The 27,118-nt window shown below is 37.6% G+C and overlaps 1 protein-coding gene across 5 annotated transcripts in view; it reads right to left on the reverse strand.

Moving 5' to 3' along the window:
• Positions 1 to 27,118, reverse strand: part of TBCK (TBC1 domain containing kinase) — a 196,148-nt gene that overhangs the window by 167,870 nt on the left and 1,160 nt on the right. For 2 of the 5 annotated variants that reach the window (XM_046656521.1, XM_046656523.1), the window contains exons 1-3: positions 23,634 to 23,670; positions 21,676 to 21,897; positions 11,643 to 11,715 (exon numbers count right to left, since the gene is read on the reverse strand). The exons of 1 other annotated variant lie outside the window; for it this stretch is intronic. In XM_046656521.1, coding sequence (XP_046512477.1) covers positions 11,643 to 11,715; positions 21,676 to 21,897; positions 23,634 to 23,649 — 311 coding nt within the window. In that variant the 5' untranslated portion in view covers positions 23,650 to 23,670. Of the gene's footprint in view, positions 1 to 11,642; positions 11,716 to 21,675; positions 21,898 to 23,633; positions 23,671 to 27,118 lie in introns of those variants that run through there. 2 more of the 5 variants (XM_046656522.1, XM_046656526.1) reach the window with 2 other exon arrangements.

A 27,118-nucleotide genomic window follows, 5' to 3' on the forward strand; every position in this document is an offset into this window, starting at 1 on the left:
GCTAGAGCTCGCAGACACCGTCAGTGGATACAGAGGAGCTAGAGCTCGCTGACACTGTCAGTGGGATTCAGAGGGGCTAGAGCTCGCAGACACCGTCGGTAGGAACGTGTAAGGTACAACAGTTTGAAGAAATGTCTGGTGGTTTCTCATAATATTAATCGTATGCCTACCCTATAAGCTATCAGTGCTAATGCTACATATTTATCCAGAGATATGAAAACGTTTGCCCAGAAAAAAGACTTACAAGAACATTCACAGCAACTTCTGTTAAAACAGCCAAAACCTTGGAAATATTCCAGGAGTTCATAAACACAAAATTGCTAAACAAACTGTAGCATGTTCATAAAATGGAATACACCTCAGCAATAATAAGGTATGAGCTATAATACATGAAACCACAGAGATGACTCTCAGAAAGAGTAGGTGAAAGAAGGCTTACACAAAAGAGTATACTGTTTACATCCAATGACATAAAGTGCTAGAATAAGCCAAATCAATTTAAGGTCAAAGAAATCAGAAGGAAATTTCTAGTTTGATGGTGGTTACCGAATCTTGATGTGTATTTGGGTTACACAGGTGTACACACTTGTAAAAACTCATCAAACAATACACAAGGTTTTGTACTTCACTGAATGTAAATTTTACCTAAAAAGAAAACATACTGAATTCTAGTTAATGATATACATGCTGACAGATTTCGGGATGAAGTGCACTCATACCTGCAATTTACTTTGAAATGCATCAAAATAGTAAGATGGGTGAATGAGCAGATAGTGGGATGGATAGATATGTGATAAAGGAAAAGTTGGCAAAGCGTTAATTGTAGAATATGGGTATATTGTACAATTCTTTCAACTTTGCTATGTTTGAGATTTTTAATAACAAAATGCTACCTAAGAAAAAAATTAAGTTAAGGTGATATAAAGACATTTTCAGATGACCAAAATCTGTGAGAATTTGTCAGCATCAGACTTGCATTAAAAGAAATTTTACAGAAAGTTTTCCAGGCTTTGGGAAAATGATACCAGATGGAAACCTGAATCAAAAGAAAGAAATTAAGAACTCTGAGAGTGGGAAATACGTCGTTAAATGCAGAAGAATTTCTTCCTCTTTCTCAAGGTCTTTAAGGAAATTGTTTAAAGCAAAAAACAACAATGTATGATATATGTAAAAGTAAATATAAATTTTAAAATGAATGACAATACCCAAAGGATGGGAGGAGGGTAAACAGAAATATATTGTTAATAGATTCCTACATTATATGTGAATTGACATAATGTTAATTCATGGAAGATTATGATAAAGTAAGGATGTATATTGTAATCCTTACCAGAATCACTTAAAAAAAAGAAAAAGAAGCATAGCTAAAAAATGAAGACAAAGACAAAATAAAACCACAGAAAACCCTCTGAGCCTCTTGGGCGGCCTGACTCCAAAGGCTTCTGCAATTGTAGTTCTTTTACGTGTTGACACCTCCTAATTTACCAACTCACTGGTTTCTACTTTTCAAACATTTCCCAGCAGGAAACTGTACTCATTCACTTCACTTATATTTCATCCCTCTTTTGTCTTTTACTGGTATAGACAATACCACAGAGCAAAATTCAAAGTGTTCCCTTGAAGTCAGTGCGAATCCTAAAACCGAATCTCCTGCTGAGTTTACTGAGGTGTTCTCACTCAAGAAACTGGTTAGTTTAACAGGAGGCAAAATAATGAGTAACGAAAAAATGCTGTGACAGTTGACCACTGGGGCTATACACAGATAATTTTTTTAAGATAGAAAGTTCTCATAGGTTAAAATAATTTCCAACACAGACAACTCATATCATTCTCAGATCATTCTATTAAAAAAACCAGTCTTTCAAAAGTATATAATTTTTTACCTCACTAGTAAAATTAGGAAATGCAGATATTTCACCTTTTCTTTCCAATGTGTTACTTTCTTAAAAGTTAAAAAATTCCTTTATTCCCTTTCACAATGACCCCATCCATTTAACTCAAAGCACAGAGGAAATATTATCTTCCTCCAGCAATAACTTAACTTCTTATATCAGATAATTGCAAATTAGCTGCCCACTGGCCAAATTCAGCCCATTATTTTTGTTTGTTTGGATCATAAAAAAAGTTTTTAAAAAACTTTTTAATTACTTGAAAATGTTTAGAAATTCAGAGATTTCACGTGAGAATCCAGATTCTGATTCTTTAGAAACTTTGAAAGAGATGGCAACACCAGGACACACTCTCACATGGTAACAACGGACTGGAGCGGAGTATTGGCTGCTGCTTTCCAACGTGTCACCTGCTCTCCCAGGCCAGTCGTTTCAGCTCAGTACACTTACTCACGGAGACACCCAGCCTGGACTCAGGAGAGTGCCTAATCTGTTACAATCGCCCCATCCCAAGCCCAGGCTCCTCTTCTTCCTCCTCACTCTGGTCCTTACTCTTCTCCTCTCTCTCTCTGAATATAATGCATCTATTACTTCACTAAATATTTCAACTGACGATGCATTTGGCTAAAAAAAAGTGTCTCTAAAGGAAAACAACAGGTGTGCATTCTACATCAACATATTTACACACACTCTGACCATCCTTTTTGCACATGGACATTGAAGTAGTTTCCTCTCCCCAGTAAGGATTTTATTTTAATAAACACAGGGTTTACTTTACTCTTGACTATTATTCGGGAAAATAGCATATAATGAAGTTTGAATTTAAACTTTACTAAATTTTGATTTTTTTTCCTGAAGATAACTGGTAATGAGGGTGACTCAAAAATTTCTTTCATCAATAATACAGAGGTTAAACATGTTTATAATTGTTGAAAGGATTAACACTGCGTAATTAATTATTTCTCTCTTTAGAAACTGAGTATAACTAATAATATGAAATTTAGACTTAAATTCAGTACTTACTTATATAAAGAAGGTGGCAGGCAGAATCCTCCAAGATTCCTGTCACCTGGGTATTCAATCAATCACTATCTAGGTACTGCTGTGAAGGGACTTTGCAGGTGGAGTTAGGTTGCTAGTCAGCTAACCTTAAAATAGGGAGAGTGCCCGAATCATCCAAGTGGACCCAATGCAATCACATGAGCCCTAAAGTAGACAAGCAAAGCAGAGGGGTCAGACAGACAGCGTGGCAGAAGACAAGGAGGCCAGGTCAGAGATTTGAAGCCTCAGGAGGACTGGGCCTGCTGCTGGGAGCTTTGACGATGGAGAAACGGGGCCGCGAGCCAGGGAATGCTGGTGCCTCTAGAAGCTAAGAACGACTCCATCCTACAACTGCATGGAACCAAATTCTACCAACACCCAGAATAAGCCTGGAAATGGGTTCTCCCCAGCGCCTGCAGAGGAAAGGCAGCCCTGCTGAGAGCTCGATTTTGGCTTTGTTAGACTTGAAGCATAGAAACCAGCCAAGCCCAACAAACTTCTGACCTACAGAACTATGAGATAATAAATCTGTGGGTTTCAAGCTGCTAAGTTCGTGACAATACGTTACAGCAGCAATAGAAAGTTAATATCTTGTTGATGAAGGGGAAAAAACTCTTTACACAAACCCTAACAAGACTAGCAACCATTAATTTACAAAGTCATAAGACACTTCACAAATTGCTGGAAGCAGCAATAAAATCTAATTTAATGCTGCCTCAAAAAGGAATCTCATCAGTCTCAAATCTTGCGTATTCCCCAAAAGTGCCTATTTTCCTGACTGGCCCTTTGTGGGCTTCTGGGAATCGTGTTCTTGGAACGTGCTAACTGTAAGAGTGTTTTGCCCATCTGAGGCCTTGAACCACTCTAGCTTGTCTAGATAGTTTGTGCAAACAATGTGATTTATGTTGAACACCTGCCTTCCTTCTGGGGGTCTGGAGCATCTGTAACTGACGTCAGTCACCCCTCAACAAAAACCCTTCACTCCCCGGCTCAGGCCAGATTCTTTAACAGGCCACGCTTTGCACATGTTGTCATAGTTTGTTGCTGGAGGAATTAGCACATCCTCCACAGCTCTCTGGAAGAAGACCAGAAAGCGTGCCTGCTCTCCTCCAGACTTTGTCCTATTGCTGATTTTGCTTTGTACCCTTTTGTACCATTTTGTTGTAACAAAATGAGTATGATGTAACAGGAGTACAATGACTTGTGAAACCTGTGAGTGCTTCTGGTGAATCACCGAAGCTGGGAGTGGTCTTGGTGACCCGACACATCTGAGTACCCACCACCTCAGCCACAGTGACTTACTAATACAAAAGAGAACACAAAATATCATACTTGCTATAATCTAAAAAATTTTCTCAAATTTTTACTAACCAAACTGTGGTGGGCAGAATTCTAAGATGGTTCCCAAGATTCCTGCTACCTGATGGACACCTTGCATAATCTCCAAGATTACGACTATGACAGATTTTACTCCCATGATCATGTTATGTTATATGGTACAGCTGACTTTAAGAAAGGAAGATTGTCCAGGTGGGCCTGATCTTATCACACGAGTCCCTGAAATCTGGATCTAGAGGGTAGAGTCAGAAGAAATAACAGAGATTCCAGGCATGAGCAAGACGTGATATGAGGGAGATGACTCTCTATTTCTGGCTTTGGAGATGGAGAGGGCCACATGGTAAGGAATGCACATGGCCTCTGGGAGCTGAGAGCAGCCCCTGGATTAGAGTTATCACGGAAGCAGGGACCTCAGTCCTACAACCGCAAGGAACTGAATTCTGCCAACAACCTGAATGAGCGTAGAAGCAGATTCTTCCCCCAAGCCACAAGAAAGGACATAGACAATTTGCTTCCTCTAATCAGTCATTTTTAAAAAATATTTCCAAGAAAATAATAAACAAATTACTAAGATAACATTTGCATCATATTTTCACCAAAATTCATTTGTTTGGGAAATAAAATTATGGCACACGATTAAAAGGAAGATAATAGGGTAATAGAATTCAAACCGCATGACTAAACTAAAAACATAATTAATTCATTCAATAGTTCATTTAAAACACATTAACTATATGCAAACTCTCATGCTCACAACTTTTGGGATAGAAAAATGAAAGATTACAGTATGCATGTCAAAAGATGTAAGGTCAATCAGGGAAGGTAAACCACATCTTCCTTAACTCTAAAATTGCAGGCAAACAATTATAAGCTAAAAAGAGAAAGGTACCTTACGACTAGAAAGATACAATGTAATAATGGAATTGGGAGAAGGAAAATACAATTTTTGCTTTGGTTCAGTGGTATGGTATAGATAGAGACAGAGGTAAGTGAATTACTTCAAGGAGAAGGTGCTACATATTGTGCCAAAGATTGGAGAGACACAGTTGGGCAAAAAGACAACTCACTCTTCACAGTGTATTTCAACTCTCTGGGACTCAATCTCCTCAACTAAGTAGTATTGGTAACAATAAAAACTACTCGCACAATTTAGACACTATTTGGAAATAATTTAGAGTTAGATTGAAGTCAGATCCTATGCCTATAAAATGCATTTTCTTCACATGCAAAAAAATGGCAAGCCATGGGGCCGGCCTGGTGGCGCAGCAGTTAAATTTGCACGTTCCGCTTTGGTGGCCCAGGGTTTGCAGCTTCAGATCCCAGGTGCAGACCTACGCACTGCTTGTCAAGCCATGCTGTAGTAGGCGTCCCACATATAAAGTAGAGCAAGATGGGCATTGATGTTGGTTCAGGGCCAGTCTTCCTCAGCAAAAAGGAGGAGGACTGGCAGCAGATGTTAGCTCAGGGCTAACCTTCCTCAAAAAAAAAAAAAAAAATGGCGAGCCACCAAAGGTTTTTGAACAGGCAATGGATTGATCTTTAAAAAGATTAACACGGCAGCAGAAAGTAGGAGTGACTGGAGTATAGAAGGACTAAAGGCAGGAAGAGCAGTTAGGAGAGTGTGACAATGCAACAGTCAAGCCGTTTGTTAATGAAGTCCTGAACTGAAGAACACAGAGGACAGCAGAGATGTGAGAAATATCAGCAAGGTTGTATTAACGATTCTTGACAACTAATAGGAGCAATGGTACAAGAGAGGAGAAAGCAAAAGATTCCAAGCCTAAGTGAAGAGCACCTTTTGGTATTATTTTCTGCCTTTAAACAAAACAAGTAAAATAGGAAGAAAAATATACATCAGTTATATAAATCTCTAAGTTACTTGACTACATTGTAATAATTTCAAATGCATTTTGGAACCAGGTCTCCTGAAGGCAAAAAATATATGAGAGCCTCAACTTCTACCATCAGGTCATATTCTAAAATAAGAATATCTACTGTCTATTTGTGATGACTATGACCTGTGGCTCATTAGCCAACTGTGGAGCACATTCTGGAATGTGTCCAAAATTCTTCGGAGTTATCCAATTCAGTGAGTAGGCATTCTTTAAGTAGGGGCAAATAAAACTCACTCATCTGAATAAACCAGATCATGTTTTCCATGCAGCTAGTGAACAGCTGCAGACATAGCCTGCTTCCCACCAAAGTCTCCACGGATAACCATGCGTGACCTCTGCGATGCTGATGGTTCTCTGGTAAATTTTCAAAACCATAACCCTAAAAACACATGACAAACATTTTATTAAGGAAACATGCCTGCGCTACGCACTCTGCCTTCACTTGCAAATTTAAGGATGATGCAGAAACTTTACTGCAAGTGCCAAAACTCTGCTGTCTGTCTATGAACTGCACTTGCTGCCACGTCTACAGACTAAGCAACAGTAAACGCTCTGAATAACACAACGTGAAGGGGAACTACCTCCCAAATAGCACCTAGACTGAGGAGGCAGCCGTGTCCTCACACCTGCTTTAACGGGAGGGATGGAGATGTATCTCATTATACTATTCTCTGGAAAATATTTATGAAAGGAGTTGAGATTTAAATTTCTCCACTTTTCAGTTTCTTGAATCTGGCTTTAGGGTAGCAATTAAATTGAGTCACAGGCACTAAATATGAGATGACCTCAAACAAACCTTCCAAATGTTGTACTTTTTTTTTCTTGAAACCTACCGGTTCCAGGAGACTAATTTAATTCCATGCCTCTACGTGTCCAACAAATAATTCTGATCATTTGACTGAAACTGGAGAGACATACTGGCAAGCTTGAACTCTGGCACAACATATAAAGCCAATGAAAAGAGAGCAGCATTCTCCAAAAATTAATTCCTCATATTCAAGTTTGAATAGAAAATGGTGAAGGAGTTAACTCTTTCAAAGCAGGTTAGCAAACTATCTACACAAATAACATTACTTTATAAACGACTGACTCGATAATACCTCCAGGTCATAGCACAAAATCATTACTTTCTGTTTGGGTGAATTCTCAAAAGGGTTTTACGGTCATTAAAATTATAAAAAGAGAGATTTCTGTTTGACTCTCCAGTTGGATCTGAAACCTTAAGACAGTCTTAAGCTATAACATATTTGTAATACCAATTACTACTACAACGTTTTAGTAGAATATTGCTTAGTTCAATGATATTAAATCTGTTATGAAAAAAGTTAGCGAGCAAATTGACATAAGACTCTTTAAGTTTCTGGTTTTCATGTCTCTATTCCCTATCCCACCAATTTTATGAAAGATTTAACATTTTCTTCAAAATATAAATCCAGTAAGATATATGCCTTGAAAGATATTCAAGTTCAGAAGTGTAGACAATCAACTACATGTAACCGCCAGACAAGCAGCCTCTTACAGTTTTGAACAGTCAGAGGCAGACGGACAACTCAGAAACCTGGGTCTCCAACTGCAAGCCCATCTCACCAGACTCCTGTGGGCTCCGTCAGCCCTTCTCACGGTGCAGGGCGCCTGCTTTCAGCAGCAGGGAGAGAGGTGATCTATAAGCCACAAGAACATCTTCTCACTTTCCATAAACAGGTTATAGAACTAATGACAATTGCAGCACATCAACTCCACACATGAAACCTGCTCTGATATTGGAGACTAATGGAATCCAAATGTGTGGAAAGTCAAGTCATTTTCAACAGAGCTAATTAGACAGATGGATCAGATAACAACTTGGAACTGAACCTGACAGAATCATTTCTAATCAAAGGCAGTAAGTGCTAAATGTTAAATTTTGCAACGAACAAGGAAAATATTGAATTTTAGTGTATTACCAGAACTATTAAAAAAATAGTACTTTATTTACAAAAATGTTTAAATACATCTTACTTGAAGAAATTACAAAGACCCATAAAAGCTACCGTATGTTGTACTTTAAATAAATGAAAAAGACTATTAGGAAATGTAAATAGCATGAAAGACAATATGAAATTTGCATTTAATCTTATTCATATTCATCTACCTACTCAGAGAATTTGCTTCCATTTACAACATTTTATCCTCAAGAAGACATATACAAAAGCACTGAAGAAAGCAGACTTGTTACACCTTTACACTGTTGAAACTATTGGTGTTCACTGCTATGAGACTTATCATCTCTAAAGCAAGGATAAAGGATGACTAACACAGAAAAGTAAAACTTTTCATGAGCTAATGGATTCAATCTCACCGGCAAAGCACTACCGACTGTATTCTCACACAGTACAACTGAAAGTGAAAAAAGTAAAAGATACACTTGAGGTAAAACGACAAAGATGGAAAAGTGTCTTCTGAGTCACTTTCTTCCGTCTCAATTCCTTTAGTAGGTAAAGGAAGGACATGCACAGGCATAGAAGGAAACGTGGAGAGCAGAAGGAACACTGCAGTTACTGCCGTCCCGATGACAGAGAACTTCCTCAGCTGTGGCTGACAGAGTCCGCTGAACGGCTGGGAGCGCCAGACCATGGTGCCACCAATTTTCAGGATGTAGAGCAAATCTGTTCGTAGCACAGCTATGTCCGTGAAGACCCTATTCTACCTCTGGTACTTCTGGATATTCCCTTAACACTCTACCCTATCTTCATAGTGCAAACTCCTTCCTTTCTTCTGACCCAAGTACCCTAAATGAATAGTGAATAATTTTCAGACCTTTAGTTATTTTTCAGTTAGTGTGAATGTTGGTTTAATATTTCATTCCTGTTTTTTTTTTTTTTTGAGGAAGATTCACCCTGAGCTAACTACTTCCAGTCCTTCTCCTCTTTTTACTGAGGAAGCCTGGCCCTGAGCTAACATCTGTGCCCATCTTCCTCTACTTTATGCATGGGACGCCTACCACAGCATGGCATGCCAAGCAGTGCCATGTCCACACCTGGGATCCGAACCGGCAAACCCTGGGCCACGGAGAAGTGGAACGTGTGAATTTAACCACTGTGCCACTGGGCCAGCCCCTCACTCCTGTTTTTTTTTTTTTTTTAAGTACTTATATGATCTCTAAGATTTCTGTGACAGCCAGCCTCAAAGATGATCCCCAATGACTCCTGACTCCTGGGATTCACATTCTTGTGCAGTCTCCTCCCACACTGAATAGAGTTAATAGCTGACCTCTGTATCCAAAAGGATACTGCAGAAATAATGGTGCGTGGCTCCTGAGGCTAGGTCATAAAAGGCATTGCAGCTTCCACCCTGCTTTGTCCTGTCTCTTAGATTGCTCACTTGAGAGAAGGCAACCACTACGTTGTGAGGACAGTCCAGAGGACTATGGAGAGCCCTCAAGGTAGGGAGGAACAAAAGCCTCCTGTCAACAACTGGCACAAGATGAGTGAGCTTACCTTAAACACAGACCATCCAGCCCTAGCCAAGCTTTGAGAGGACTACAGCCCCAGCTGATACCTGACTGTGACCTCATGATATCCTGAGCTAAAACCACCCAGCTAAGCCATTCCTGAATTCCTGACCCAGAGAAACTGAATGAAATGATAAATGTTTATTGTTGTTTTAAGCTCCTGTGTTGAGGTAACTTGTTAAGCAGCAATAACTAATTCATACTGTTTCTTCTTATAGAAACAGAGAAATATAAACAAGTACGTCACTAGATCAAGCACCTTCATTAACAACATAGTACTGTTGCTATATGAGGGATTCACAACTCAAGCCAAGTAACTAACTCAACAGGCTTTTAAAAAGAATTGAAGTACAATTTATACGTGTGAAAAGCACATACCTTAAGTGTCTATTTCAGTGAATTTTGACAAGTTTTGCAAGAACACGTACCACGTAACTAATACCCTGATCAAGAAGTAAAAGATTTCAATTACCTCTAGGCTATTTTGGATCAGTTCTTGTATTATCCTCTCTCCTTACCAGAGACAAGCACTGTTTTTATATCTATCATCACAGATGAGTTTTGATCGTTCTAGAACTTTACAAAAATAGAAGAATATACTCTTTGTGTCTGGCTTCTTTTGCTCAGCATAATATTTTTAAGGTTCATCATGTTGTCCTTGTTTTACAGATAAGGAAAAGGATTAAGAGACTGTCTAAGGCTGGCTAGCTGGTTAGTGGCTTTTTCATCACACATACTGCACTGTAAATCTTTATACAAATTTAACCCCGGCTGAATTAAAAATAAAGTTTTTTTTCATCGATAAAGATGTGGCTACAATTGGCTTTAATTTAAATGTCAACTAGCTTTCACAGAGAATTTGTTTTAGCATCAGTGGCCTATAAATTAAAGTATACATTTAAACAAGTGAGAAAACAGTGATATGTTCTTAAAAAAATAAAATCAAAGATTTGTGAAAGGCAAAAATTATAATTATAAAAAGATATTCACTAAATAAGGTTAAGCTATTTCTAAATATCTAGGATGGTCACTTTTATTAGCTATGGTTAGATTAGAGTTTTCTCAAGAAGCAAGAAAGGCAAGGGTACCCTTGATACCTGCATCTTCATTTCAGAGCCACCTAAAAGTAAATAATTTAAAGTACCAAGGAACGTACATTTACTCAATTAATTTGTTTTGCTTCTATTAAATTACTACCATTTAATTTAGTAAGATACACATTTTTTTCCTCCCTTGAAAAAGGTTTATTTTCATCTATAATATAGCAGTGATTGAAAAGGACTAATAAGAATATTTCTTCAACTAGGATGGATAATTACAATGTGATAAAGACTCATGGCCAGTGTTTTTCATTGGTTTATGATAAGTTACTTTATTCATTAAAGGAATATTTTTCATGATTTTAAGATAATTTAGGAAAGTCTGTGAAGAAGTTCATTTCACAGTATATTTGTACTAAAGTTCAGACCACACTCTCTCCTTGCCAAGAATGCCTGAGATGGAAGGCAAATCTACTGAGTCACGGAGATAACTGCGCCTAACCCGCACCACTGGGTCCCACCCAGGCCGCGATTATGACTTCTCTACTCCGCACACGGCCTTCACTGCACATGGCACCTGTGCCCCGGGAATACCCAGATCCTGTGAGAAGCGGCCATGCACTCCTCTCAGGAAAATACCCTTGATCTCAGCTACAGAAAGGCTCACTTAGTACTGAAAAGATCTCAAATTTTCACATATATCCTCTTCAGGAATTTCTTGGTCAAGTACTTCAGAGAACACCTCCCTCACAAAAGCTGAACACTGGACAACGTCAACGTTGAATTTCCACGAGGCCTGTGAATTAAATTTCCCAAACGAAAATTTGCACCTGGATTTTATCATTAAACAAGTAACAGAAGAAACCAAAACTCTGCAGTTTCTAGTTAAAATGCCTTTTTGTTTGCCAGTTTCTGCTTTTCATTTAATCGTGCTGACATTACACAGTACCTCACGGGTTTCCTTTCTCGAAGCAAGTCTTCTAGACTCCGTTCACAGTGCTCAGCCACCACCACCAGTCTCTCTGAGTAAAACAAAGCAAATCCACTTTATATTTGATTAATACACATTTTAATAACAAAATAAGATACCCCTCTAAAGATATTAACATATAGTACACATGATAATTTAAAAGAACTTTTCAAACTCTATATTAACTACACAATTACCATATATGTAGAGTAACAGGATAAACGTGTAATAAAACAATACATGAAACAATTTCTTTTCATCTTGTGTTTTTCACTAGTTTCTCCCATGTGCATCAGGAAAAACAGATGGAAAGGTTTACCTTCAGAAAAAAGAAGCAATCCTTCTTCTGACACAGACTAGGAGAAAGGAAAGCTTGGACGAAGATATAAAGAAATTCTGAAGTGAAGAGGAAATTGGGAGCTAGGGACAAATTGTCTTGACAGTCTGGTTCAAACACAAGGTCTTTGAAATTGAGTTCAGAAACTTGACAAAAGTAGAAATGTTCTGAATCATGACTATGGAGAAAAAGCAGAAAATTGTTTTGGGACTGTTTATAACATCATGGGGCCTCCCGAGACTAAGTAACAATACAAAATTTTGGTGGGCACAATCAATATTATGACATAATTTTTATTTTACAACAGATCAACTGTCTAAGAATAAGACAGTACAGTTCCAAGGGTCAGGCCATGCATTGTTTTCCTCATCAGTTATCCCTAGTGACTAACACATTTTCTGACATGGTAGCAGATCAATACTTTTCTAATGAATGAATGTAAGAGGAACGAGAAAAAGTACAACTGGGCTTACAAACAGTTGGGGATTTGATAAGGTTATTTTAGGAGAGATCAAAGGTTTAAAAGAAATTGGGGTACTTTCAGTATCTGTGCAAAATGGGTTCTAAGTTAGATAAGGAAGAAGTTAATACAAAACACAGATGCCAGACTAAGACAAGATAAGGAGGTAAAGGTGCAAAGAGATTGGGAATAGTGAGAACTACAAAGACATTTAGTGGAAGGGAAAAGTAGCTGAAGTAGAAAAATGAGGTGGAAGAAGATGGGCAGGGAGAACTCAAGGATAGGAGGTCCAGGAAAAGGAGAAGCTCCCAGTAAGGATGGGCTCAAGGTGCGGTCTTGCCTAGAGGAGAGATGAAAGCCGATGTTAGACAGGCAACCACGTGAGCTGGGAGGGCAGGAGACTGAAGGACTCCTAGCGATCTCAACAGGAATCCAAAGAAAATCAAATTTGAAAGAACATTTAATGAGAAGGAGAAGGAAAAAGAGAGTAAGAAAGAAAATCATGAGATAAAAAGTCTAGCTCTTCAATTCGATACAGAAAAGAGCATGCAAAATTAACTCCAAGCACATTAGTACCACTGTGAAGTTCTGGCAGGAAAAAGCAAACCACTCTCAGGAAAACAAATGGGAGCTGCCACAATGCTCTGCACCTTGCCATTCTGTCAGTTTTCCTTACACCTGTCTGGCTACCTCTCCTCAGTCTCCTCTACACTGGCACCTTGTCGACCCAAATTTCAATGCTTCTAGTTCTTCCATCTTTCATTCAGGGTCTTCATACTGTGTTTTCTGCTCATTTATCCCCAAGGCTAAAAATTCTCAGATTTTATCTGAAGCTCAGAACTCTCTTGTGAACTCCAGGCTTTAAAGACAACGTCCCACTTTAATAGAAAGTCACCTCAAACTCAAAAGAACCCAAAAATAACTTATACTTTGCTCCTTAAGCCTGTTCCTCTTACTACAATTTCAGTAAATGGTATCACTATCCTGCCAGCTGTTCCAGCTGGAAACTTAGGAGTAATCTCCTTTTCTCAAATCAAACAAAAAGTCCTGCTATTTCTATCTTTCAAATGTTTCCAGAATTTGCACAGTTCACTCCATCTGCCATCTGGGTTCAAGCCAGCATCCTCTCTTATTAGATTACTGCAACAATCTCTTAACTGGTCTTCTCACATTAATTATTACCCTCTAACATATTTTCATACTAAAGTCTAAGTGATGTAATAGTAATAAATAAATCTGAATATGTAACTCCCTCTCTAGCTTCATTTCCTGTTATTTCATCTCTAGCTCACCAACTTTCAGTCACCCTGCCTTCCTGTCCGTATCTTGTGTTAAGGTACCAGCACACGGGTTCCCACTGTATGAAAAGATCTTCCCACTCTCTTCTCCCAGTTAACTCCTATCCTGAAACAGTGGTAAAGAGCACAGACTATCCTACTGCTCATAAGGTTTACTATTCATTAGTGATGTGACTTTGGGGAAGTTTGCCAACCTCTCCGTGCCATAGTTTCCTCTTCTGCAAAATGAGGAAAATTATAGCACCTACCTCATAGAGTAGTGGTGAAGGTGAAATGAGTTAAGATATAATAAGGACGTGAACCATGCCTGGCACATAGCGATCACTCCCTAAGTGTGAGCTATTATGATTATTCATCCCTCAGTTAAGTGTGACTTCCTCAAGAAACTTTTTTCTGGGCCCCCAAGTCAATTTCCTCCTCCTACAATATAATTGATTCTACACTGCACTTTTCTTTTGTAGCACTTATTTCAACTCTGAAGATTTCCATGTTTTTATTTAATATCTTTGATCTCCTCTAGATAATGTTTCATGATGGCAGGAACAATGTTGGTCTTGTTAAAAATGTATTGCCATAGTCTAGAATGTCACCTCAAACATATAAGCACTTCATACAAAAATACTTGTTAAATGAATCAACTTGAGCAAAGGCATGATGTAGCCATTAGAAATGAATAAGTCTCATGTGGTGACAGTCATTATCTAAATAGACATCTGTCCTGTGTAGAATATTATATGCCTATGTTGTAAACTAGGCATAATAATACCTCAATAGTGCTGCTTTTAACATAAAACAAAAACATCAAAACTTATTAAAATATGTATGCTCCATTAATTAATCATTTTAAATTGGATATTCATAAGTCTCCATATCTATGAGAGATTTCCAAAGTATTTGGCAGTAGCCTAAAATTTGTCATGCTTAAAATTATTTAGAAAAAAAAAATTTGTCCGGCTTCTTCTGGAAAGTCCTTCAAAATATCATAATCCAGAGTTTGCCAAAGCTTCAGGATTCTATGGAATTTTGAAGCATTATTTTAATACAGTAGAGCCATAATCCTTGGCAGAATATCAACGTCTCTCCCAGAGGTAATGGAGTGTATACCAAAACAATGTTTCCAATATGAACCAGTTTTTTCAAGAAATCATTAGAGAGTCCTCATCCTGAAACTCTGGACCACTGTTTGAAAATAACTTGCTTGTTATAAAAACATTATAGTTTCACAGAATAAAATAGGACAAAAATATTTGGGAATCATAATGTGCCAAATAAAAGTCAGCAATGTAGTGATTTATAAAAAACAAATGTGACGCTAAGATAAACTTTAAAGAGTAGAACATATAAGACTTTCTTCTAACAAATATTTGATGAACGCCAAGTATCAATGTAGTATACATACAACCTGAGCTGTATGTTTTAACTCAATGCTGAGAAACTGAAGAGAGTACAATATTAAGCAAGAAAGATAATAAAGGAATTGAATAAGGAGAGACTAAAAGAAAGATTCAAAAATTTTTTTTTAACTTAGAGGAAGAAAAAGGTAAACTGTGAATGTGTTAATATGAAAGTTTATTAGAATACAGCTGCTGCATCATTCTTTTGCTCTTCACAGTAAAACAGACTAGCTCATCACCTTTTAAATATAATATCTAAATAAATACTCATAAAATCTACAATCCATTTATTTTCAGTAAGATCGGTTATCCCAGACAATCCGGGCCATCCTGACTCAACTGGCTGTCAAGGCCTTGTGAGCAGCGCTGCAGCTCCTCTGAAGAAGAAACACCACCAGTGACAGCAGCTTCCGCTCGCATCCGAGTTCAGCTTGCCCTTCTTGGCAGCCTGCCCTGTGGGTTTCAGACTGGCCTGACAATCTCCAGAGTCACATAAGCCAATTCCTAGCAATCAATCTCTTAAAATTCATATTCTACCAGTTCTGTTTCTCTGATGGACCTCTGAACTGACATAGATACTAAGGTTGAAATGTACATGCAGCTAGGGATAGAGAATAAGTTATTTTATAGGTCCTTAATAATTCTATTATTCTCTACTTGAATTTCAAATATATTAATTAAATAATTTGTTCTTGATTTCACTAGCAATCACCAAAAGATTTCTGGGTAATTAATACCAAATAAAATGAGATGCATTACCATTTAAAATCCTCACTCTGCTTCTAAACACTGCTGAGATTTCAAGCTCAAAAGAAAAAGACTAAATTTGTTAACTTAAATATTCTCATGCTTTATTGGCCTTTTTTCTTTCAAAGATATTTCCTTAATTTTTCTTTTAATAAACCAAGTTCTCAAATTCTAATAAAATGTCCACTATTCTTGAGATTAAATACTTCATCCTGCTGAATTAGTAAGAAACTAACAACATGTTGAATCAGTTTTAAATGGTCTATAGAAAACAGTGGAAGTCTGACTTCTGAGCTAACCTGTGAAAACATAATGTCGCTAAAACAGACTACGTCATACGTAACTTCAAGAAAGAAGGGAAGGTGGGGGACTAACAAGGACATGTTCTGAGATATCTGCACAGCAAGAGCTAAATAAAGGGGGAAAAGGAACCAAAATCAAAATTCTTTGAGGAGATGATCAAGTGGAGTTCAAACCAAAATCATACGGTGTTTCTCACTGAGAAATGTGTGTTGTTCAGTAAGGAAACTGTTGAGTAGAACCTTTTCAAATTTTTCAAACTAAATGCAACTGAAACGAGTGTGATGCTTTGGAACAAACAGACCTTTAGAAAAATGCTTATTCTAATTCAGTTATTTACTCCTTATGCATACAACTTCTCAGGACAAGGGACACTGTCAATATAAAGAAGATAAATCCTCTAACCTTCTGACAGTCACTGATACTCTAACACGAATTCTATACACATCCATGACCTATGTTCCCTAGAAGACAGGGCTGCTGACATCTAGGAGCTGGGCAAGCAGGGGACGCAGTAACCAGTGATACGCTGGACAGGCCTAAGGAGACTGCCCGGATTGCTGAGCTGGTTTCTACACTAACAGAGTCTCCCAGTGTCTAACGGAGTCAGTTTCTACCTGACAGTGATAACTAAAAAGAAGGTTCCTGTGCAAAGCTAGCCATAGACATTTAGTTAACGTCATTGAAACAATTGTCAAATAAAAACTTTAGCAGAAAGTTATTTTTTTAAAAAAACAACAAATTTGCCAAAGATTCCTTTATAGACTTTTGGCAAATAGCTGGAGCTATCTATAAAGTCTACTGTAGGTATAGGGAGCACTAGTCTTCATGGTTATATTCAAGCAAATTAGAAAAAGCACCCCTCCCCTAGAACAAATTAGAGAGCCAGCTTTCAGCTCCCCCTATTCCATTAGCTAGGAGCTTTTGTGCCGTGAGCAAACTGCAAAGCTCCGTATGGTGGCCCTGACTGTGAGCCCCCTGACTGATAAGTATGTGATATGCTACCCCCTAAATACAGGTCAAACCAACTCTGGAAGGTCTACGGCCCTACCTTAGAACTTCTCAAGTTTGTCTTTAAATAAAGAAGATAAATTCTCTCCATGGCTCTTGATACTCTCCATAAGGACTTTCATTTATTTATTTATTTATTTATTTATTTATTTTTTTAAGATTTTATTTTTTCCTTTTTCTCCCCAAAGCCCCCCGGTACATAGTTGTGTATTCTTCATTGTGGGTTCTTCTAGTTGTGGCATGTGGGACGCTGCCTCAGCGTGGTCTGATGAGCAGTGCCATGTCCGCGCCCAGGATTCGAACTAACGAAACACTGGGCCGCCTGCAGCGGAGCACGCGAACTTAACCACTCGGCCACAGGGCCAGCCCCTCCATAAGGACTTTTAAACCCTTTCTTTATATTAGAAATCCTTTTGAGAATCTGATGAAAACTATAGACTGGTTATCCAGAAAAATGCTTGTATACACACACACACAAAATTTTATATACAATTTCAAGAGGTTCACAGATCTCTTGACATCCATTCATAGGCCCCTGTGGCCCCTGGGTTAAGAGTTGCTTTTTTAAACTGTCAGATTTAGTTTACTTAGATGTTCCCCCTACAGATACTTCCCGGCTCAGAGATCAACACAAAAAGGAATAATAAAGCAAATCCAGACAGATGTGTTGAGAACACCACCCATAACAACAAACGTAGGAGATCTCAGGTCCCCATACCAAGGAAGTTCCTATACCAACGTCTCCAACGTCACCTGGGCAACAGATAGTATGACCATTATAAAGCTTGTAACTGATCATTTTTCCAGATGTAGGTAAATACCTAAAAATTCATTTCTTAATATGTAGCTTCACTATAAAAGTAATTTGAAGCAGTTGGATTTCCTTCTTTGCCTTGACCTATAAGAAGTTTACAAATAAATTTATAGTCCATGTGAAGAAACTATATATTAATATCACTAACTTTATATCTTACTCTTGTTTCCTTTCTACCCATCTTGACTATATATTTTCTTTCATGTACTATATATACAAAATATTGTATGCCTTTAACTTGTCTCAATTTTTTTTTTGGAAAAAAGTAAGATTATAATTAATTAAGAAACATAAATTCCTCTAAAAAGAATAAGAATGACTGATTGAGAATAATATTAAGATTTGGTTTATTAGGAGTATGTCAACAACAAAAGGCCAGCACATCTTTTAAAAATGGATTAATGCTTTTAAGCTACCAGTACCATTAAAATGAATGAAAGTAAATAAAACTTCACAGACAGAAGAGCTTCCCCTCTGTGTTCTAAACTCCCTTATCTCACCAAAAATTTATACACATAAGTCTGATTAATATCTGTATTCTTCAATGTGGAACTTAATATTCCCTCCTTGGTACTCCCACGGCATAGCATATTGTCCATCATCTACTATAGCAACTATTACCATATTATAATCATGTCTGCATTTTTCTCCTCTACTACTTCTAGAGTTTCCTTGGGAACTGGGATCCTGTCTTATTCATCTTCATTATACCTGGCACCTGACACAAGGAGGGCAAGAGTGTCAGGCAAGAGCCTGTTAAAGTATTGTCCAACTCCGGTGGACACAACTGAGGTTATGTATACCAAAGCACAGTGTAAGAAATGTCAGTGGACGAGACAGACTGGCTCCTAAACAAATCTTCCATTCATCAGCATCTTTATAACCTCTGATTCAATTCTAGCTTTCTACAGCTCTGCCCTCCAAGTTTGTGCCCTATGGAGAGAGACTGTTATGGTCTCAATACGGCCCCATCCACCTTCTCTCTTGAAAGGTTAGGCCAAATTTGGTAAACATTTACTAATATTTGCTGGATAGATCAATCAAAGGCAATCTTCCATAGTAAAGGAAGCTCCAAGAGAATGATATACACTTTAACACATCAGTTTGTGTGCGTGTGCATATATACATAGGAATATTAAAAATCAAGAATTTTTATCATCAGCAGGACAATTACCTCTTTTTTACCTCCTTCTTTCCTATGTCTCTCACTAGGCCTCCCAACATATCTAAATATTCAAGACATTAGGTATGTGATGGAGCTCCAAAGTATTTAAGGCACTAAATAGCTCTGATTGGTAGAACGTGTCAATATTTGCATTAACATAGACTTAGCTTTAAAAATCTTTCAAAAAAATGATAGAAAGTATTACACCTTTTTTTACTTACTAGTTGTGTGACTTTGGATTAGTTACTCAATTGCTCTGTGGCTTAATTTCCTTATCTGTGAAATGAGAATAACTGTTCCTACCTTACGGTAATGTTATGAGGATTAAGTTGATTAAAATATGTAAAGCACTTAGAATACTGCCTAATACATAAGAAACACTCAACAAATACTAGCCATTAATATTTATCACAAAAAATATTTTCTACTCAAAGTCTATAAAACACAAATATTTTCAGAGCAAATATTTTTAAGAGTGATGAATAAATGAAAAGCAATAGGATATACTGGAGTACTTGAGGAAGCCATTTGGTTTAAAAGTAATACAGCCTGACCTTGTTTTCCCAGAAGGGCCTGACATGGCCCGTTGAGTATGCATTGTACATCTGCTTTAAATATTTACAATGTCCCAAAGCCAAGAATGATGACCTTAAAGACCGGGACATTGCCTCCCTCATATCAGCATTTAAGGATACACATTTCTTCCCGGAAACTAAGGATTAATTACTGACCTGCTTTAACTCACCTTGTGACCAGCGACCTGCTGACCACTGACTTGCTGTGCTCGCTTTGTGACTACTGACGTGCTGTGCTAGAAAGGTATCTTGTGACCATAGTAAAAGAGATATTCCCTGTCATATGTGATACATGCTCTCTGTCCCAACATGATATATAACCACTGTGTACACCCCACTTCTTTAGAGAGCTTCCTTCCTCGGTGGAAAAGCCTCCAGGGCTAAAGTCCTCAAATTGGCTCACAGTAAACTCACCTCAATTTTGATTTATAAATTCACTATGAATTATTTGCATCAACACAGATTACTTGAAAGTATCACCTAGCCTATTTTTCAGCAAAACGAGAAAGAAAATGTAGTTTGCATTTTTTGAGGGTCTTTAATATTAGGTTGAAACACATGAAAATGCCATTTTTATAGGAAAAAAACAGTTCAATTTCAGCAAGTATAGGGTTAACTTTTATAAATTATTTTATGTTAGAAAAATTAAATCCATTTCACTGAAATGCATTTAAAATAATTTTAAGAGATAGAACCTCAGCATGCAATTAAGCTTGCAAAAATAATTTTAAAATATTGCCATCATAAGTATCTTTAGGGATGCTATAGACCGAATGTTCATGTCCCTCCCAAATCCTTATGCTAAGACCTAACCCACAATGTGATGTTGTTTGGGGGTGGGGCATTTGAGAGGTGATTAGGTCATGAGGGCTCTGCCCTAGTGAATGGGATGACATGCTCTTAAAAAAGAGACTGAGAACCCCTTAGCCCCTTCCCACATGTTTACAGAGAGAAGATGGCTGTCAATGAAGAAGAGGGCCTCGCCAGACCTGGAATCTGCTGGGGCCTTGATCTTGCACTTTCCGGCCTCTAGAACTGTGAGAAATAAATGTTTGTTGTTTAAAAGGCACTCAGCTTATGGTGTTTTGGTATAGCAGCCTGAACGGACTAAGAAACGGGATAGGGAAGAACCTGACTATATTACTGAAAAGGTGGTAAACATCTTCCGGGTGAAACATCGACATTTCAACCAGCAGGGCTCAACTCTTCTACTTCCGTTCTCTAAATGGAATCCTACATGAAAAGACTAATGCAGCTCTCCACCCCCTCAAAAAAATTAGCAACTCCCTCTTCGTTTGAAGACGGCTTGCTCAAATTATTACTACAATCATAAAATACATTCAAAGAGACACTTCTAAAGTTTCTAACATTAGAACTTTCATTTCCTTCTTACAGGGGTGAAGAAATATGCTTAAGGATAGGTGGTTTCTCTGAAAATTAAAAATCCTCATTCAAATCTGAGAAAGGAATCACTCAAATGTGGTCATTTGTTAAGTCATTCACTCAACAAACATTTACTGAGTGCCCCCTATGTGCCAGGTGTAGCACTGGCTCTGAGGTCAGAGATAAAAGTCATTTAGTCCTTATCTTCAAGAACTAAAATCCTCAGCAAAGACAAATTAAATAGAAAATAATAATACAATGTGACGAAGGCTCTAAAAGAATCTAGGAAAGGGACTAGCTCAGATTGCAGGGAAGGGGGCAGAGTATAATCCAGGAGGGTACAAACAAGGACAGGTGAGGGGCCATGGCAGTCAGGAAACTCCAACAACTCAGTGTGAAGTGGCTGGAGGGAAGGGCGACCATACACATACTCAGCGTACTAATTACTCTACTTCTGTACTGTACATTATAACCTAATCAGGGTAACAGAGCAGAGAATACAAAGAGAAGAAAAGAGCAACAACTCACCATGCTTTCCCCTAGAAATATCCACGTACTGGCACAGTCTGGGATGTGTGATGGTCTTAAGGATTTGAAAGCGCCCTAAAATTTTGATGGAATTTGGCGTAAGAGGAAGCCCGTTGCTTCCACAAACATCATGTGGCAGAGCTGAGGCAAAAAAGGTAAAGGCACCCATTTCAGCATCCTTCAAGGGAAACATTTTTAGAGTCTTAGATGTTCCAAGATAATCTGGAAAAGGAGAGAATTTTATGACAGATCAACCAAACATTAAGTCAGTGTTTTCTCACCTTAAACATGATTAATAATATATAACTTGGAGGAAAATGCCAATCTGAACACTTCACAGTAAAAAACATCAAAGTTTAAAAGTTCCAAGATATGAAAGAGGAAAAACTACCCAATCATAAATCAAAGATTTTCAACGGCAAGAAAAGGAAAAGATAGAACGTTCCCTCTTCAATGAGCCCTGACAGTTTAAGTTTGGAGGAAGCACGTTATTGCATATTCATATCAATAACGCTCTTCTATTTACCTGAAGCCTGAATAACTCACAGACCATCAAAACTTTCCCTTCTCACAGAGTGAGGGAAGTCAGGAAAGAGGAAATACAGACACCGATCAGAAACTTTAAATAATGAACTGTCCAGGAATCATCAAATAGTTGAGGAAGACTATAGCATAAAGGGCAAAGAATAAAATAAGCAACAACAAAAAAATCTGCCCTGGAGGAAACTGAAATAATTTATGAAGAAAACAACAAAACAAAACCAACTCTAACATATTCAGAAAAATTTGAGAAGACATTACATCCATTACGTAAAACAGGAGGTTTGGAAAGACATATTTCATATAAGAGTGAAGAGGAATTGCCAATGTACATACAAGCAGATAAACAACCTCATTAATAGCCAAGGAACTGCTCATTAAAACCACATGAGAATTTATACCTGCCAGATAGTAAAAATGTAAAAATCTGATAACACAATGTTAGGAGGATATGGAGAAATAGAATGTAAATTGGTCCAATCGCTTTGGAAAACAGTTTGACACGATTTTGCTGTTTCATTCCTGCATAAACTCCCACATATATACACAAGGTGATGCACAGAAGAAAGATTAGGGTGGCATTGTTCCTATTATCCCCAAACTGGAAACAACATAAATGTCCAAAGACAGGTAAATGGCTAAATGAATTGTGGTACATTCATCTGATGGAAGAGTATACACGATGGGAAATGAGCAAAATACAGCAACACCTAACGGCATAGGTGAATCGTAGAAGTATAATGTTGAGTAGGAAGAAAAGTCACACAAAACTTATGCCAATATTCATAACATTCAAACACAAGTAAAGCTAAATAAATAATAATTCAGGAATACTTACATGTGAGGTAAGAATATATTCAAAATGGAAAGAAATAAAAAAAAACCCCAAACACCTGAGGCCAGGAAAAGCTATGGAAAAGTGAGGGTGAGATTAGGGAAGAACCCATAAGCTTCAAAAACATTGAGTAATTGGTGGGTTTATGGGTATTCATATAATTATGCTCCAAAATTTCCATATTCTATCTACCTATATATGCATGTGCTATATATCATACATATGATAAATTTTTTTTAATTTATATTTTAAAATTAAAAAATTCTTAAAATACAGTGAACTGTTTTTCAACAAAGGCCAAGGAATTCATGTTTAAAATACAGTGAACTGGTTTTCAACAAAGGCCAAGGAATTCAACAGGGGAAGGACTTTCTTTTTAACAAATGGTGCTGAAACAAGAAGTTATCCCCATGGAAAAAATTAGCCTCAACTCTTACTGCTACATCTACAAAAATTTGAGATGCATTCTAGACCTAAATGTAAAGGCTAACACTTCAAGTCTTCTACAAGAATACAGAAGAGAGTATCTTTGCAACCTTAGGATAGGCAAGTATTTCTTAGGTGGGATAAAAAAAGTACTAACCATAAAAGATGAACATGATAAATTGGACTTCATCAAAATTAAAACATCTGCACATCAAAAGACACCTCTGAGAAAATGAAAATCCAAAACAAAGATAAGGAATATATTATTTATATCTATATACGCATACATATATATGACATCACATGTACATGACATCTTTATCAAATGTACTATGTGTGTGTACATATGATAACACATCTGTAAATAAAGAATGCCTGCAACTCAATAATAAAAATAAAAACAAGTCATTGCAAAAATAGGCAAAAGTCTTAAACATATATTTTCACAAAGGAAGGCATACAAATAGACAATAAGGCATGAAAAAGTTCTCAATGTCATTAATCATCAGGGAAATGCAAATTAAAACCACAACAGCACACCTTGTCACACCTACCAGAATGGCTAAAATCTGAATGACTGGCAATGCCAGTGTTGAGGAAAACGTGGAATTGGAGCTGATACACTGCTGCTGGTGGGAGTGTAAAATGACACAAGAAGTTTGGAAAACTGTTTGGAAAACTGTTCTAACATTAAAAATACCCCAACCTTATAACTCAGAAATTCCACTCTACTAGGTATATATCCAAGAAAAATGAAAATATTTGTCCATAAAAATACTTGCATGAGAATGTTCATGGTATGTCTACTCATAACAGCCAAAAACTGGAAGCAATACAAATGTCACGCAAGTGAATGGATAAACACATTGTGGCTTATTCATCCAATGAAATTCTATTCACCATCAACAAAAAAGGGACAAACGCGCCAAAACATGGATGTATTTCAAAAATGTTATGCTGATGAAAGAAGCAGACCCAGAAGAGTTCATATCCTATGACTCCATTTATGTAGTTCTAGAACTACAGTTTTTTTGTCTGTGTGTGTATGTGAGGAAGATTCATCCTGAGATAACATCTGTTGCCAGTCTTCCTCTTTCTTTTGATTGAGGAAGATTAGCCCTGAGCTAACATCCATGCCAATCTTCCTCCACTGTGCATGTGGGATGCCTCCGTAGGATGGCTGATGAGTGGAGTAAGTCTGCACCTGGGATCTGAACTGCAAATGTGGGCCTCCCAAAGCAGAGTACACAGAACTTTAACCACCCAGCAGAACTCCAGTCCTCAACTATGGCGATAAAAATGAGAACGTGGTGCCTCAGGCAGGGAGGACGGGACTGGACAGGGAAAACAGGAACTTTTTGGATTAGTGCACATGTTCTACATCTTGATTGGGGTGATGGCTGTCACATGGATGTTTACATGTATCAAAACTCATCAAACAGGGTCACTTAAAATCAGTACATTTTAATATGTGTAAGTTTCATCTCACAATAAATGAAAAATGAAACAAAATTAAGAGAATATGAGAAAAGAATAATTTAAAAATGAGTGCTTGGAAATTAAATATATGATTACCAAATTAGATAGAAGCACTGGAAAATAAAGTTGAAACAATTGCTCAGAATGTGGAGCAAAAACAGAAGAAGATAAAAACATAAGAGAAAAGATAATAGACATAGTGAATCAAAATAAGAATACAACCACCACTTTATAGGAGTTCCAAAAAAAGAGAACAGAGGAAAATAAAGAATAAATTATGAAAGACAGAATAGGAGAAAACTCCCCACAGCTAAAAGGAAATATGTACCTTTAAATTAAAAAGACTTATAATTTCAAGGAGGTTAAATGAAAAAAGACCCACATTGAGACATTTATCCTAGCTCTTTTGAATGAGTTCATTGCACGGAGAATAAACTCGCACCAAGACATATCATCAGAAATTTTCAAAGCATTAAGCATAACTAAAAATTTTAATCATTTCAGAGAGAAAATCAACTGGTTCAGGCTCAACAAATTAAGATCAAACTGGTACTCTCAGCTCATGAGCAACAATGGAAGTTAGAAGATGGTGAAGTGTTGAAAGATTTGAAGAAATAATTTTGTTTCTATACCCAGCCAAACTATCAATCATAATAGCAAAACAATTTACAGCCATTCAAACATTAAAAAATAAAATTAAAGGGGCTGGCCCAGTGGTGCAGCCATTAAGTGCACACATTCCGCTTCGGCGGCCTGGGGTTCGCAGGTTCGCATCCCGGGTGTGGGACATGGCACCGCTTGGCAAGCCACGCTGTGGTAGGTGTCCACATATGAAGTAGAGGAAGATGGGCACAGATGTTAGCTCAGGGCCAGCCTTCCTCAGCAAACAGAGGAGGACTGGTAGCAGTTAGGTGAGGGCTAATCTTCCCCCCAAAATAAAATTACAATCCACATACCTTTTGTAAATAAGTTTCTTTAGGATGTATTCTACCAAAACAGCGAGAAGAGCAAATAATAGAAGATGTGTGGTTAAGAAACAATGTAACTTACCCAAGTTCAATCAATATAACCCAGGAGAGAAGATGTACAAAAGGACTAGAACGTTATTTATTCAAATTAAACAGAAAGTGATTGGGTTCCTAGGGGAATGTCTTCAAGCAGAGAAATGGAATGGAGGCTTCTCATATAAAGAACGAGAGGACATAGTGAAGAAAGCACATGCACCTTTTCCCCAAAAGAAAGCAGAAAGTCCTTCACGAAAGTGAGGAGGGTTAAAAAGTACTAAGTATATGGCCCCCCAAATAAAGCACACTTAACTACGGGATAATTTTTCGTCATTACGGAGGAGGAAAGAAGAATCAATTTGACGTCAACATTACAAATCTTCTCCTTAGTGTGGTACAGTGGTCATGAAATTAAAACACTGGGAAGGAAATGTATCATGGCATAATTCTTGGCTCTGCACTGAAGTATATTTACAAAGCCATAGTATTGTAACATTTTCTTGGTTTTTAGCACATAAACAAAACAAAAACCAATTGTAGTTAAGAAACGTGTTATAAATGCTATTAACCGTGATCACCTGTAAGTAAAGGTCCAGCAAAGGGAAGGGGCAGTGAATGTGGTTTCTCCGGTGGTAAAGGAAAAGGGAGAGTCAATACTTTCCTCATTTTACCAAATAAGAAGCCAAAATATATTTTCAAAAGTGATGTGAAAAAAATAGTTTACATATACTATTTAGAATTATAAAACTAACTAACATGAAAACTAAAAATTGTCATGACCATTCAAAAACTTGGAGAAGACAGGTTGTGGATGGTGTGGGCTTTCTACTGCTAAAAGTCAAAAAAGGCGGCTGGCCCGTGGTCAAGCGGTTAAGTTCACGTGGTCCTTTTGGGAGCTGGGGTTTGGATCCCGGGCGCAGACCTACACACCACTCATCAAGCCATGCTGTGGCAGCATCCCACACAGGAGAACTAGAATGACCTACAACTAGGATATACAACTATGTGCTGGGGCTCTGAAGATAAAGAGGAAAAAAAAGAGGGAGACTGGCAACAGATGCTAGCTCAGGGCCAATTTTCCTTACCAAAAAGTATACCTAAAAAAAATAGTCAAAAAAGAAAAAACAGAATTAGCAGTTTAACTTATTATTCAACATAC

Source organism: Equus quagga, chromosome 3 (genome assembly GCF_021613505.1).
Source record: "Equus quagga isolate Etosha38 chromosome 3, UCLA_HA_Equagga_1.0, whole genome shotgun sequence".
In the NCBI taxonomy this organism is placed as follows: domain Eukaryota; kingdom Metazoa; phylum Chordata; class Mammalia; order Perissodactyla; family Equidae; genus Equus; species Equus quagga.